The sequence below is a fragment of the Emys orbicularis genome, chromosome 1, assembly GCF_028017835.1.
Source record: "Emys orbicularis isolate rEmyOrb1 chromosome 1, rEmyOrb1.hap1, whole genome shotgun sequence".
Lineage (NCBI taxonomy): Eukaryota > Metazoa > Chordata > Testudines > Emydidae > Emys > Emys orbicularis.
This window is the reverse complement of record NC_088683.1, coordinates 8,812,531-8,826,860: the sequence shown is the minus strand read 5'-3', so window position 1 is coordinate 8,826,860 and position 14,330 is coordinate 8,812,531. Positions and strand designations below refer to the sequence as shown.

The 14,330-nt window shown below is 44.3% G+C and overlaps 1 protein-coding gene across 1 annotated transcript in view; it reads left to right on the top strand.

Moving 5' to 3' along the window:
• Positions 1–2,369: 2,369 nt before the first annotated feature.
• Positions 2,370–14,330, top strand: part of TASOR2 (transcription activation suppressor family member 2) — a 74,272-nt gene continuing 62,311 nt past the window's right edge. Inside the window, 3 exon segments of the mRNA XM_065423312.1 lie at positions 2,370–2,493; positions 4,949–5,126; positions 5,128–5,207. Coding sequence (XP_065279384.1) covers positions 2,370–2,493; positions 4,949–5,126; positions 5,128–5,207 — 382 coding nt within the window.

The window sequence follows — 14,330 nt, the reverse complement described above, 5'->3', positions numbered from 1 at the left end:
ACACTAACTAACTAAGGGTACGTCTATACTTACCTCCGGGTCCGGCGGTAAGCAATCGATCTTCTGGGATCGATCCCGGAAGTGCTCGCCATCGACGCCGGTACTCCTGCTCCGCAAGAGGAGTACGCGGAGTCGACGGGGGAGCCTGCCTGCTGCATGTGGACCCACGGTAAGTTTGAACTAAGATAGTTCGACTTCAGCTACGTGAATAACGTAGCTGAAGTTGCGTATCTTAGTTCGAAGTGGGGGGTTAGTGTGGACCAGCCCTAACATAGCTCTGTTGACCTAAATTTTAGGTCCAAGGACCAAGCCTGATATTAGTGAGTTTTTTGGGACAGGGACTATGGCCTTGGCTACACTGGCGCTGTACAGTGCTGCAACTTGCTGCGCTCAGGGGTGTGAAAATGCACCCCCCCGAGCGCAGCGAGTGCAGCGCTGTAAAGCGCCAGTGTAATCAGCGCCTGCAGCGCTGCACGCTCGCTCACAGCGCTGCAAGCTATTCCCCTCGGAGAGGTGGAGTACATACAGCGCTGCGAGAGAGCTCTCGCAGCGCTGGCGGCGCGACTACACTCGCGCTTCACAGCGCTGCCGGGGCAGCGCTGCCGGGGCAGCGCTGTGAATCCGCGAGTGTAGCCAAATATTTTTCTTCTGTGTTTGCACAGCAGCTAGAGCAATGGGATGCTGGTCCATGACTGTATACTACCACAATACTATTGCCATCCCATTATTTATCCTTGCTTGTCACCTTTAAACAAAGTCAATTTCAGATTTCAAGATATCCCCCTTTTCCCCTCCAGTTCAAAACATTTTAACATAACCTTATTTTTTTTCCAGAAGTGTCTGATTCTGTCATTCAGTTTTTCTGACTAAACAAAAGAGGAACTTGGTCTACAAATGACGACTTCTTTATTTTAGGTTTCCTCGCTGTACTTAACACCAAAACCTAAGATGAGTCATTGTTTCAGGGAAGTCAAAAATATAGTACTGCCAGTAATAAGGACCTCATCAAAGTTAGGTGATAGCCGCTTCTATTATTTCAAGTCGCACAAAGGCACCTACAAGAGGGCACGAACAAACATTTAGAAAAGCTACAGTCGCTCTAATTAGGGTGCCATCTCCACATAAAATTCTATTTAGCTCAAAGAAAACAATAAGCTAGAGGAATTGCTAATGCCCTTCTCACCGAGAGAGACTGGAACAGAGCACTGAGAACAGAAGCTAGCATTAGAAATCCAGAATTGATTCTAGTACGACCTGTGTTTTTAGCACACTCCCTGCTGTAACACCTGAGCACTTTACAGCTTGCGAAAGAAACACATGGACTCGCAATTTTGTTCTCAAGTTCGAATGGTCTCAAGTTGCAGTGGGGGAGGTTTAGGTTGGATATTAGGAAAAACTTTTTCACTAGGAGGGTGGTGAAGCACTGGAATGGGTTACCTAGGGAGGTGGTGGAATCTCCATCCTTAGAGGTTTTTAAGGTCAGGCTTGACAAAGCCCTGGATGGGATGATTTAGTTGGGGATTGGTCCTGCTTTGAGCAGGGGGTTGGACTAGATGATCTCCTGAGGTCCTTTCCAACCCTGATATTCTATGATTCTACATTTTATAATAAAAGCAGGGAAGTTCATGGCCCTTTTGATGTGTCCCAGTGGCAGGGTACACAGACATGGACTGTACTTTATATGCCCTTGAAGGGACAGGTTGGAACACTGGCCTGGAGAAGGTTTTTCTAAATCATCTGACCCTGGAATGAGAACAATGGAACTTGGAAAACTATTTTTACCCCCAAGCCATCTAGGATCTGGAAAGATTTCTAAAATTAATTTCTAAAATTAATCTTACTTGGTGGATTTAGGGCCATGAATGCCAAGGGGTAGATTTCTGGTAAGGCAATGGAGTCTAGAAAGGCTCTGATAAGCCTGAGCTATGTTGTTCAGTGGAGAAAGCGATGTACTAGAAGTCAGAACTCCACCATCATACTCCCAACTCTGCTACTGACTCACCATGTGACCCGAGGCAAGTCACTTAGCCCCTGTGTGCCTTCGTTTTGCCCTCTGTAATGATATGGGGCTAATATAACACTTACCTATCTCTCAGAGGCCATGCAGTTTAATTAATTGTAAGCTGCTTTGAGATCCTTAGATGAAAGACTTATTTGTACTCTCTTGCGTCTTTGGCTCTGCCATTGACCTGTGGCAAGTCATTTCATCTGTCCATGCCCCCGTTTCCTCTCCCACTCTTTGTCTGTCTTCTCTATTCTTGTTAGCTCTTTGGGGGTAGGGACTCTCTTACTATGACTGTGTATAGCACCTATAGGGCCCTGCTCTCAGCTGGGGCCTCTACACACTGCTGTAACTCAAATCAATGAGGATGGTGTTTGCTACATGTTTGTATGGTGCCCAGTGCAAAGAGGTCATGAGTTTGAAGATTCCAGGCAATAATAATGTGGTGAATGATGATGAAGCCCATTACAGGTACCACAAGCCCTATATCAGTACCGTCTAGAATAGGCTTTCTATTGCAACACCTATAAGGGGCTGTGTTACCTCAGTCTTCAAATGTACTCCCCAGATAGATAGATAGCATTTCAGTAAATAATAATGAACCTTACCCCAACTATAGTCATTCACTGGAGCAAACACAAGATAGGCGTCCACAGGTACCACGAGCGGCTCAGTAAAGCAAGACCTCCCTGCCCAGTGTATTTTGCCAGGCCCATTCCAGGCACAGAGGAGCAATGGAATCAGCTAATTAAATTTAAAGGGGTGGAGAAAGTGGGGGTCAGAGCCAAACCATCCTCCCTGATTGAACTAACCTTGTTATCTCTAGACTGATTCTTGCCTGCATATTTATACCTGCCTCTGGATGAAGTGAGTATTCACCCATGAAAGCTTATGCTCTAAAACGTCTGTTAGTCTATAAGGTGCCACAGGACCCTTTGTCACTTTTTACAGATCCAGATAACACAGCTACCCCTCTGATACTAGGTCCTACTTCACTCCACTCTCTTTTTATAAGATAAGCAGCTACAAAAATAACCACTCAACTCCAACATGGACTGATACAAGCCGGCTCTTGGTGGTAGAGGGAAATACATGTATTATTTATCTACTGTTTTTCATTTTCACTCAGCAGTCTTACTAGGACAGAATTTGGTTTGATGGAGGTGAATGACGTTATTTATCTGTATTTCTTCATTTAAATATACTTCCCTGGAAGAAGGGGAGCTGAAAGCGGGGGTGAGGGATTGATGATAATTTTCTTTTGAACAGGGAAAAAAATAATTGTGGGCCATTGTATGCTTGATTTCAGCCTACTTCAAGTCTTAGATTTGGCCCAGATCTTCAAAGGTAATAACTTCCATTGATTTCAAGAGAGTTAGGCATCTATAGACCTTTGAGGATCGGGGCCTTTGATCCTAACTTTTAATAGCAGTATATGTAGGGCTGGCAGAATTTGATTTTTATTTTTTTATAATTTAGTCCGATAATATCAATGTTAATTTTTAAGTATTTTTTTTCAATTTTGATCTATTTAAATGTTCACACTTGCAGGAAGTTGTGAGGGGGCGAACGATTATTTAATTACAGTAGACGCCGAGATTCAAAAAAGTTAAAGCTTTATAAACTGTTCAAACACAAGGTGTCAACATCACATGGCAAAATATACACAGTAAATATGCTTAAATCAATAAATCACACCTGGTTTTGGTATCCATTCACTAGACCATTTGTAACAAGCCTAATTCAAAAGTCTAGTAAATTCTCAAACAGCAGTTTTCTTACTTTGCCAATTTGTAATTTCAATGATTATCAGTGGAAATATATTTTGTTTAGTTTGTGGGTGTGCACTGAAATCCATGTTTACTGACATTTATAAAAATCTAATCTTTCCAAGCCTAAATATATGCATGTTTTCAACAGGGACATGTAAAGTTCATAGAATCATAGAAGTTAAGTGATTCCCTATTATACCTTTACCAAATGTACGGCATTGATTTTCAAAATACACCTTTTTAATAGTCGTTTCCTGCCTTTCCCCTTTAAACTCTCCTATTCTCTTTAAATGTTAATCCTGACGCGCAGGCCGAAGACTTTCATTTATATGGAGACTCCTAGATTTCGGATTAATGTTATTCATTTACTGTGCTCACCCATGCCAGGGGCTGGGTGGGTTTACAGAGCTGGATGCACCATTCCTTCTAAGGAGGCAGGCTTTTACTGAAACGTGCCAGATCTCGCTCTTTCTTCCCAATCCCCTCCAGGCTGCCTGGCCTTGCTGGGAAGGCGAAGTGCGGATTCGCGTGTGTATTCAAAGCCTGCGACAACGAAAACCCCGTTCACACGGTAACACCTCTTTCTGAGGATCAACTTTTTGTGGCGCATGTTTTTTAAGCTCAGCCAACGGGTTGGCTCCCTGCTCCTGCGTGGGGGGGGGGGGACCCCAATCCCTCCACTCCTCATTATAGATGATGGCCACAGGGATAAACTAAAGGCTTCGTGGCACTACGGAGAATCAACTCCCCCCTGGCTGGTTTGCCAGCGCAGCTCCTGGGCGGATTGCGCGGTGACCTTGCGGGAAGTGTAACGCGTTAGCTTTCCGGTTCAGTTTTCACTTTCTCTCTCTCCTTTTTTTTTTTTCCCCCTTCCTCCTGCTGCCTCCTTTTCCTCCCCAGCTCCGTTTTACTTCCTGGGGCTGGCGGATGGTGTGGGCAACCTCCCCGCGTCGGACATGTTTCCCTTTGCTTAGCGATGTAGCTTCGCCTGCCCAGGGGAGGTGATGGAAGAGGAGACCGGGCATCCGGATCAGAGAGGGGGGGAAAAACCCAACCACCTCCCAGTCCTCCATGGCCCTGGCTCCCCGCTTCCCTGGCAGCGTGTGGCAATCCTAGCGCAAGCCTGAAAGCAAGGGAAACCCCAGCCACCCCCTTTGCCCCGCAATTGAATGAGTGGTTCCCCCCATCATCCCTGGATCTGAGCCCCGGGACGGGAAAAGACCCCTCTGGTTTTTCACTGCCCGGGAAGGCGCAGGTAAAAGCCCCCCCAAAGGCAGCTGCGGCCGGCCCCTGCGCTGCAGCGATGCGGAGCGGCGGGGAAGGGCTGCCCGGTGGGCGGCTGCCCAAGTGAGGGGAGCGGGTGGGTGGCAGCGAGAAGACGCCCCCTGCCATGGGAGAGCCGCAGGACCATGGCACCGCACCGGCTGGCACAGGTGAGCGGGGCTGAGCTGTTTGGGAGGGCGAGGGGGTTCTGGGCAGGGTTTTGTCTTCCCTTTAGGCCGATCTAGGCAACAGGGCAGGCTACGTCTCTGCACAAGGGGGTCAGCGTGGGGGTCATTTGGGTTGGGGGGGTCAAAGTGTGTGTGTGTGGGGGGGGTCTTTTAAAAAAAATATCAAACCATCCACCCAGCTTGGCTTGAATGTTTAACCCTCTGGAGTGCCCAGGGGAGGCAGTCACGTGGGCATGTGGATTTGTTCCCTTCAGAGATAATTATCCTGGTTTGGGGGAGTTTTTTTGCAGATTGCAGGCAGCCTTAGCCATCGGCACAGTCCAATCTCCTTGCAGTGGTGATTTTATCCTTAAATCTGCATTGGTGTATTAAGGAGCCGGTACCATGTGATGCCTAACTCAGAACTATTGCTTGTAAAGTGATTGAAGAGGGAAGAGATTTTTATTTTTTTTTAAGTAAAGCAAGGGCTGTGTGCTCGATGCTGTATTAACCATGCCAAGGGAGACATGGAGCCTATCCCCAAGAGGTTATCCTTTAAACAGGCAAACAACGTGGTCATTGAATAAAGAAAGAGAATGGCACTGAGCTACCTGTTGATAATGCAATGCAAGAAAAGGGCAAATATAAACAAACAAACAAATCTGTGCAAACCCTGCATGTCAGTGTGACCTCTTGAAAAATACACACGTGAAAAAGAAATTGTGTAGCTTCACTTTTTCCTTGGATGAATTGCTCCTTTACTTGAATTATTATAATGTACAGCATTTCCAAACAGACATTTCTCATCTGGAGACGAACAGCAAAATCTTCGTACCACCCTGCTGTCTCAGGAAGGTTTTTTGTGTGAAGAAAGTTACCTGGTTGTGATAAGTGAGTGGGTTTTGGGGAGAGAGCTCGGAGGTCAGCTTATTTATGTATTGGACACTTATTATTTAGGTCCCAAGTCTGCAATGTGCATTGGCTGACCCCCCTGCTCCTGCGCTGATTCTCTGCTTCTGGAGAGGCCTGCTTGTGTGGATCATGTTGCAGGATGAAGGCCTGAGTTATTTATTAATTTTGCACAATGGCTTCAGATTCTTTTATTATTGCCAGTGCCACTTCCGAGGCAGTAACACTCAGCCAGCATTTCATAAGAGGTGCTTATAAATTGACATTAAACCAGAAAAAAATGGTAAAGGGTCCAATTTACACACAACTCAAGTCTGAAAAATCCATTCTTTGTTTATCATTTGTCGCTTCGGTGTTCTGCTTAGGGATGGATTATTTGTTCAGTGCTATAAAGGTACGGGACAGCCAAAGGAGAGTGTTGCGGCCCTAAAGAGTGTGTAATTTGTTATACAGGGGTCAAGTGAGTTTGTACTTGGGTGGCTAGTCCTTGCCACCGTGGCCACACTGCCTATTTTAGTGTGCTAGCTAAAGCACCTACCCAATTAGGGAAATGCACCGCCCAGCTCCTGGGTAGACGTACCTTTTAGTGTCCATATTCTCTGAACCTGATCCTGCAATGTTATATAATGTTTGGTCTGTTTTCCTCTTCAGTTAGGCATGAGATTCCCATTACCCTTAGGACTTCTCTCAATACTCAGGCACATCTAATATATTCAATTGAAAAAAAATTAAAGAGGAAACCGAGTTCCTCACACATCCAAATGGCATGGTTTTCTGCAGGTAGGCACAACAGATATGGATTACTTCAGCTACCACCGGAATACCACATCTGGGTTGAAACACAACAGCTGTTTGGTCAGCTAACAGCAGGTTTGGAGGGAAGGTGAAGAATATTTTATCAAATATACACTGTATGTGATAGGTGGAATAAATTACCTGCACTGCAACTGGACCCTGCCGTTAGGAAGGGTTTTCTGCTACTTCACAGCTTTGCTTTTCTGCCTACTTGAAGCTGTAAGTATGACTCAATGATAGCAAAGTAATTTCCTTTGAGGACTTTTAAGCACATGATTATATCTTCACTGTTGAGTCAAGCAGGAGGAGAAGCTGGGCTGTGTGGGAGAAACACTTGGGCCTGGTCTATGCTTAAAAATTAGATCCAGCCAGCTGCGTCGTCGCTCAGCCTTGTGAAAAATTTCACACCCTGAGCTCCATAGTCAGGTCAGCCTGATCCATGGTGCCCACAGTGGAACAGCTTCAAGAGAAGAGAGTGGGGGAGCCCCCACATCAGAATATCCCACAGCTCGGTGATTAGAGGCAGTAGCCTGAGAAGTGGGAGATTTCAGTGCGAATCCTTTCCTCCATCCGCCCTTCAGGGGAATTGAAACTAGGGGCTGGTCTACACTGGGGGGGGGGGGGGGGAGAATCGATCTAAGATACGCAATCGACGTATCTTAGATCGACTTACCTCGCGTCCTCACGGCACGGGATCGATGGCCACGGCTCCCCCATTGACTCCACTTCCGCCTCTCGCCCTGGTGGAGTTCCGGAGTCGACGGGGAGCGTGTTCGGGGATCGATTTATCACGTCTAGACGAGACACGATAAATCGATCCCCGATAGATCGATTACTACCTGCCGATCCGGCAGGTAGTGAAGACGTACCCTATGTCTCTCACATCCCCGGGGAGTGCTCTAACCCACTGAGGTAAAAGCTATAAGGTGGCCACCTCCTCTACAACCTCCCTCTGCCAGATTGTAAATGGGACCCGTTCTAGTAGGTGGCCCTTAAGCACGCCCGCTGGATTGGGCCCCTCTCACCTCCTGGTTCGTGAATCACTAGGGCTTAGGAGGGAGATAGGTGTCCAGATGCCTAGAAGGAGGCAGGAGTGCACATGCCCAGAAGCAGAAACTTAGACACTGAGGCAACTGCTATCCTGAAAATGTAGGGTCCGAGTATGTTTAGGCACCTACGGGGTTCACCAGGAATTCTGTGCGTTGCAGTGAGGCCTAAAACTGGGACTTAGGTGCCTAAACCCCAGACCTTTGTGAGCCTCACCCAACATGTTCAGATGTGGGTGGCTAAATCAAAGGATTGATTTTTAGGGGTGCTAAGCACACTAGCTCCTATTTAAATTGACAGGGCAACATGGGTCCTTGGCACACCTGAATATCAGCCCGTATATCAATGCCTAACTTTAGGCCCCCACGTTTGAAAAATCTGGTGTAAAGACTTGCCTGACGTCACAAAGGATGTCAGTTTCTGAGCCAGGACTAGAATCCAGGACTTTAGATTCCCTGTCCTCTGCTCTTACCACAAGAAAATGCTGTTTCATGTTTAATTCAGGTATAAATATTGCATTTTCCCCCTAGTATCAATTCCCCTCTTACATTAATAGGAAGTATAGGCCCAAAATCCAAGTTTGGGTTTTGTTGTGGTTTTTTTTAATGCAAAATCTATCCAAAATATTTCTTTAAAATATCCTTCTATTGGGCTTAACCTTCCCCTGGCTTCCCTGGATACCCAGATTCTTCATCATTGTGCTTCTGCAGGTGAATCAGAAAGTGAAACTGATTAGACACAGAAATGAAAGGGAATACAATAGAACCTCAGATTTACGAAAACCGGAGTTATGAACTGGCTGGTTAACCACACATCTCATTTGGAACCAGAAGTATGCAATCAGGCTGCAGCACAGACCAAAAAAAAAAAAAAAAAAAAAAGCAAACACTCTTAAGTATAAAACTACAAAAAAAAAAAAGGGAAAGTTAAAAAAAATATTTGACAAGGTAAGGAACCTGTTTCTGTGCTTATTTCATTTAAATTAAGATGGTTAAAAGCAGTATTTTTCTTCTGCATAATAAAGTTTCAGAGCTGTATTAAATCAATGTTCAGTTGTAAACTTTTGAAAGAACAACCATCATGTTTTGTTCAGTGTTACGAACATTTCAGAGTTATGAACAACCTCCATTCCCTAGGAGTTCGTAACTCTGAGATTCTACTGTACTCTAACTTGTTTAACACTGTACCCACATGATTTGGAGGACAGAAAACTGGAGGCTGCTAAAAATGGTGACTGGATTTTGGTGAGCCATAATCTTAGAAATGTAGGGCTAGTCCATCCGCCCGCACTGAGACAGAACCAAGTATACCTAGACCATCACTGACAGATGTTTATCTAACCTCTTCTTAAAAACCTCCAATATCAGGTAACTTGTTCCAGTGCTTAACTATCCTTATATTTAGAAAGTTTTTCCTAATATCTAACTTAAATCTACATTGGTGTGATTCAGAAAAATCAGGAGAGCTATATGAAACAGTTTTGTTTTGTTGGAGGAAGATCATAGAGGAGGGGTAGGCAACCTATGGCACGCATGCCAAAGGCGGCATGCAAGCTGGTTTTCAGTGGCACTCACACTGCCCGGGTCCTAGCCGCCAGTCTGGGGGGAGCTTTTCATTTTAATTTAATTTTAAATGAAGCTTCTTAAACATTTTAAAAACCTTATTTACTTTACATACAACAACAGTTTAGTTAGATATTATAGACTTATAGAAAGAGACCGTCTAAAAACATTAAAATGTATTACTGGCAAGCGAAACCTTAAATTAAAGTGAATAAACAAAGACTCGGCACACCATTTCTGAAAGGTTGCCGACCCATGTCATAGAAGAACCAGAAGGGAGAAAGCTAAATCATGCCCTAAGACATCCAATACAGAGAGCAAGGAACAGGGAAACATTTAAAGTGAATCAGGTGAACCAGAGCAAAAGAGAAACCTGAGGCCTGAAAAAGAGTTAGAAATAAGAAATGTGGCATGTTATTTGAGGATCAGAAGATTGTGAGCATACTCTTCTAGATGTGTAGGCTGCAAGGAAAAGTATCACTAATTTCCTAAGTGCTAAAAGGTCTTTAAGTCCTGGTGAAAGTGTGGTAGATTTGGGAATACTCAATCGGATAAGTATTTGCAGTTAACTGAATCCACAACAGGATGGCAACCAATTACTGGACCATCAAAGGAGATTATCTCCCTATTCCAACTACAAAAGAATAAGTGAAGCCACCCAGGGAGGTATTTGAGAATAAGAAACTAAAATTTTCCAGGAGTGTTTACTGATTTTGGGTGCCTGACTTGAGACACCTTTCTGCCTGAGCTTCCCAAGTGGTAAAGACCTGCAGCTCCCCTCGATTTGGGTAGTATGGGTGCTCATACAGCTGGGTAAAAATAGCCCAAGGAATATCAAAGCTTGGCAATCTAGACAGAAGCCATCCACTAGCTTCCTAGGGTTATAAAGAAACTTCCCCTATGGACAGGTTAGTCTGTAATTGTCTGTTACAGGAATTTGCTAGTGCTATCGGTTGTTGTCAGATGGGATACTGGACTACTGGTCTGACTCGTTAAGGCTTTTTTCCATCTTAGAATAGGAGATACCTTCATGCCACAATCACGCCAATGTGATAATTACATATTCTTTTAAAATGCGCCTCACCATGGGCTTGACTCAGGGCACAGTGAGGTAAATGGAAAGACTCTTGTTGCTCAGTGCTTTGCGCATTGGCCTGCTAAACCCAGAGTTGTGAGTTCAATCCTTGAGGGGGCCATTTAGGGAACTGGGGCAAAAATCTGTCTGGGGATTGGTCCTGCTTTGAGCAGGGGGTTGGACTAGATGACCTCCTGAGTTCCCTTCCCACCCTGATATTCTATGATTCTTTAATGGAATAGGCCTAGGAAAATGTGAAATATAAAAAAACTGTTGGAATCCTCTTCCTTTCCTTCAAAACATCCAGGTGGCTGCAACTAGCCTGGCTTTTTCCAGAAATTATAAACGCTGATCTCTCATTACTCAGGCACGCCCTTGCTCCGGGATCGGAACATACAGCCTTGCAAGTACTCCCATCCCCAGGGTTCACCTCAAGCTGTATGACTGTCTCCTAGGCATACCCTCCATCTCTTATGTCATGTTTATCCCCCTGGCCCTACCGCTGTGATCACTAGAAGCACTAGGCACTTTAAACCCTACTCAGTGCTACCTGTGTCTGAAATACAATACTAGAACTGTTGCCAGTGTCTCACAGTGGAGAGCTCAGGGAGAGAAGGGGGGGAGGGGTAATGGCCAAGGGAGAGAGAATAGGTCAGGTAACAAGGGAGGAGATGACAAAGGGGAGCTGTAGAGAAAAGAAGAGACAGTGGTATTGTCCAATTTGTAGGAAGGAACAACGTTGGAATAGGAACTTTGCTCTCAAAAATCTGTCTCACTCTTGTAAGGGTGGGACTCTGTACCACTCAAGCAAATTTCTTGAAATGAATCCTGCTTGCCTTGGAAAAGAGGGCCTGAGTATGACAAGGCAAGTGCCCCAACTATCGGAGATGCTTGGAGCTTTATCCATCTTGCTTTCTGAAACATTCTGGTGCCACTGAGCTGCATATACAGACTCGTCAAAGAAAATTCTATTTTTTCCCCCTATACTGTGATTTGCTGATTCCCTGGCAAGAATCTAACCGTGCAGAACTGTACTTAGAAGTAGTAGACAGTCAATATCGATATGAATCTAGGCTGAAATCATTTGCCTTCCCTGTAATTATAGTGTTTTGTTCTACAGGTAGAGATTCTGACATACAGCAAAGGAATTAATTTCTAAGCATCTGTTCTTTGCAGTGCAGTAAGTGTTTGTTCCAAAACACTGCACTATATGCTTTATAAAAGTAATAACATGTCACCTGATCCATGAAATGATTGGTAGACTACGTCCTGGGTTAGCCTCTGGTGGCCAATTTCCAAGTACCCATAATAACAATTAACCATGTAACAGTCTGTTTATTCTACGTGTATTACTACTCTTGGAGCAATGACCTAAATGAATTTTACATTATCTTACTAATTAGGAATACTTTGTCGTAGTCAGATGATAAAAAGTAGCATCTTTCATATTAACATATCTCAATGCCTTACAGACTTAATATATTTATAAATGGAAGCGCCAGCCCTGCAAACTTTGATGCCTAAGAGTAACTTTACACATGTGAATAACCCCACAGATACCCATAGGAGTAGGTGGGTGAGTAAAGTTACTCACCTGCATAGGTGTTTCCAGGATTGGCCCTTAAATAGCGAAGTATGATTACAGAATGTGTACCATACAGAATATAGCTAGAGACTCAAAGTTAAAAAGATTTAATCAAGTATGTAAGACTACTTACTCATTTTATGCTGCAGAATTCAAGGGACTCTCAGTACAACTTGTATAATAACTGAATGCCTGGGATTACTAAAACAATTAGTGTTACAAATCTAATTTCCTTTTCACCATTTATGCGGTTACTTTTCTTTCTCTTATTATACTCAGCTAAGATCGTGGAAAATAGACAGTTTCACTTTTGTTTCTATTCTTCTCTGTTTCACTTTCAGCTTCTCAGTACAGTGCAGACACTACAGGAGAATGCTTAAAGCTGAAACGGCTGTTTACATTAACATGAAAAAAGCTTTCAATTTTTTTAAGTTTTGCAACTTTTTTTCAATGCAGAGTCTAAATTTGGGCCTAAATATGGTTGAAAGTGCCCCTTTAGCCTTAAAGAGAACCTGAGAATTTTACTGAATTTCCAGATTTGTTGCATTTTCTGTAATTGTTTCCCCTGATACATATCTACATACTAACTTTTTAAATTTTCTCCAGTTTTTACTGAATAGCTTATGCTTTAGGTAACGTAACTCCTTGTTTCTAGTCAACTATAAATGTTCTGTTTCTGTCACATTTCAGAAAGCTTCCCAGGCTCTTGTGAGGTTGCCTTGTTGAACCTGATCCTGAAAGATGCCAACCACTTAAAATTCTCATTGATTTCAGTCCATCAGGCCCTTAAAATGCATTCGCCTGCTCGTACAGGTTTATGACCCTATATTATCTCTCTTTAGGCTCAGTGTGTCGTTCACCTGCTGCTTAGTTTATATATAAGGACCACCAGCTAGGTATGGTCTAAGGTTCTCAATGCTGCAAGTACTGACACATATAAGTAACTTTACTAATGCAGCCAGTCTGGTCAAACTCTGATGCTACGCTCAGTAGTAAGCACCGTGCCTGGTAATATTTGCAGGATTGAGACTTATGAGAAGGACACGCAAGGCCCAGTGGCAAATTTGTAGCTTAGGGTTTTTAATAATGAAAAATATCACTCAAAATTCCTTAAACGATTATTAAAGCAATAGTGATTCAAGAATAAATCCACCAACAGGCTAGTAGTGATTGCAGCATATCATTTAAACATTCATGTGTTTAAGGTCAAGGTCTGCCATCAGTTTCACTCTGGTTTTTGTGGTTCATTAGGCCACATGAGGCATTTACCTGGGCGTTGCCACCTCCCCCTCAACACATAAAAGCCTCTCACCTGAGTTTAGTGGTGCTTTCAGCCAGGGCTAGCTGGCCCAGCCAGGGGGTGGGTTAGAGCCTGAATTCTGCTTTTACTTAGGCAGGTAACCTGCCCACTTTGCAGTAAAGACACAAGCTAAACCAACTGAGTTCTCAGTCCTCCAGTGCCATCCCATAATTCCCCCCGTGTACCCAGAAGGATGGACACGTTCTCCCACAATTCACTGGGAGCTCAGCTTACTGCTGCGCAAAGAACTGTGGGATGTGCCCCCAGAAGTCTGGGGGAGCGCAGCACCAGTGCGGACTCAGTCACTCGGGTAGGGCGTTGCAGGGCGGCTGCTCGCACCAGGGCTAAGCTAACCTGGGTGCTGATCACCTGAGCTAACTCTGCAGCTAAAACAAGCCAGTGGAGTCTGAACTCAGTGTCTTCACTGTTCACTTGAGTTCTGCTGTCTGCCAAATTGTGTCTTCCAAGCCAAAAATAGGCCACATTGGATGTAGCATTTGGCCACAAAAACTAAAAGGCTTGAATTAGCTGCATGCTGCTGCCTTTCCTCCAGGCAGACTGTGGAGCTAGTTTTGGACACCAGGGAAAACTTACTTCTGAAGGAATATGTTAATAATTCTGCAAACCTGGGTGATGAGAGAGACAGGCTGAGGTGTCAGTTCACCATTCCTCTGGCTCTTTTTTTTACTTAAAAGAGAGGTCATGTTGCAGAGGAATGGTGGGAGGGTCCCAATAAATGTGCTGGGCTTTATTTGGAAGTACGGCAAGAAAGAGGGGATTGAATCTTCAAGCCATAAAGGGGCCCATGATGTTTTTTAGCAGATTAACCCAATTATGTTTCTGAAGTTAGCCA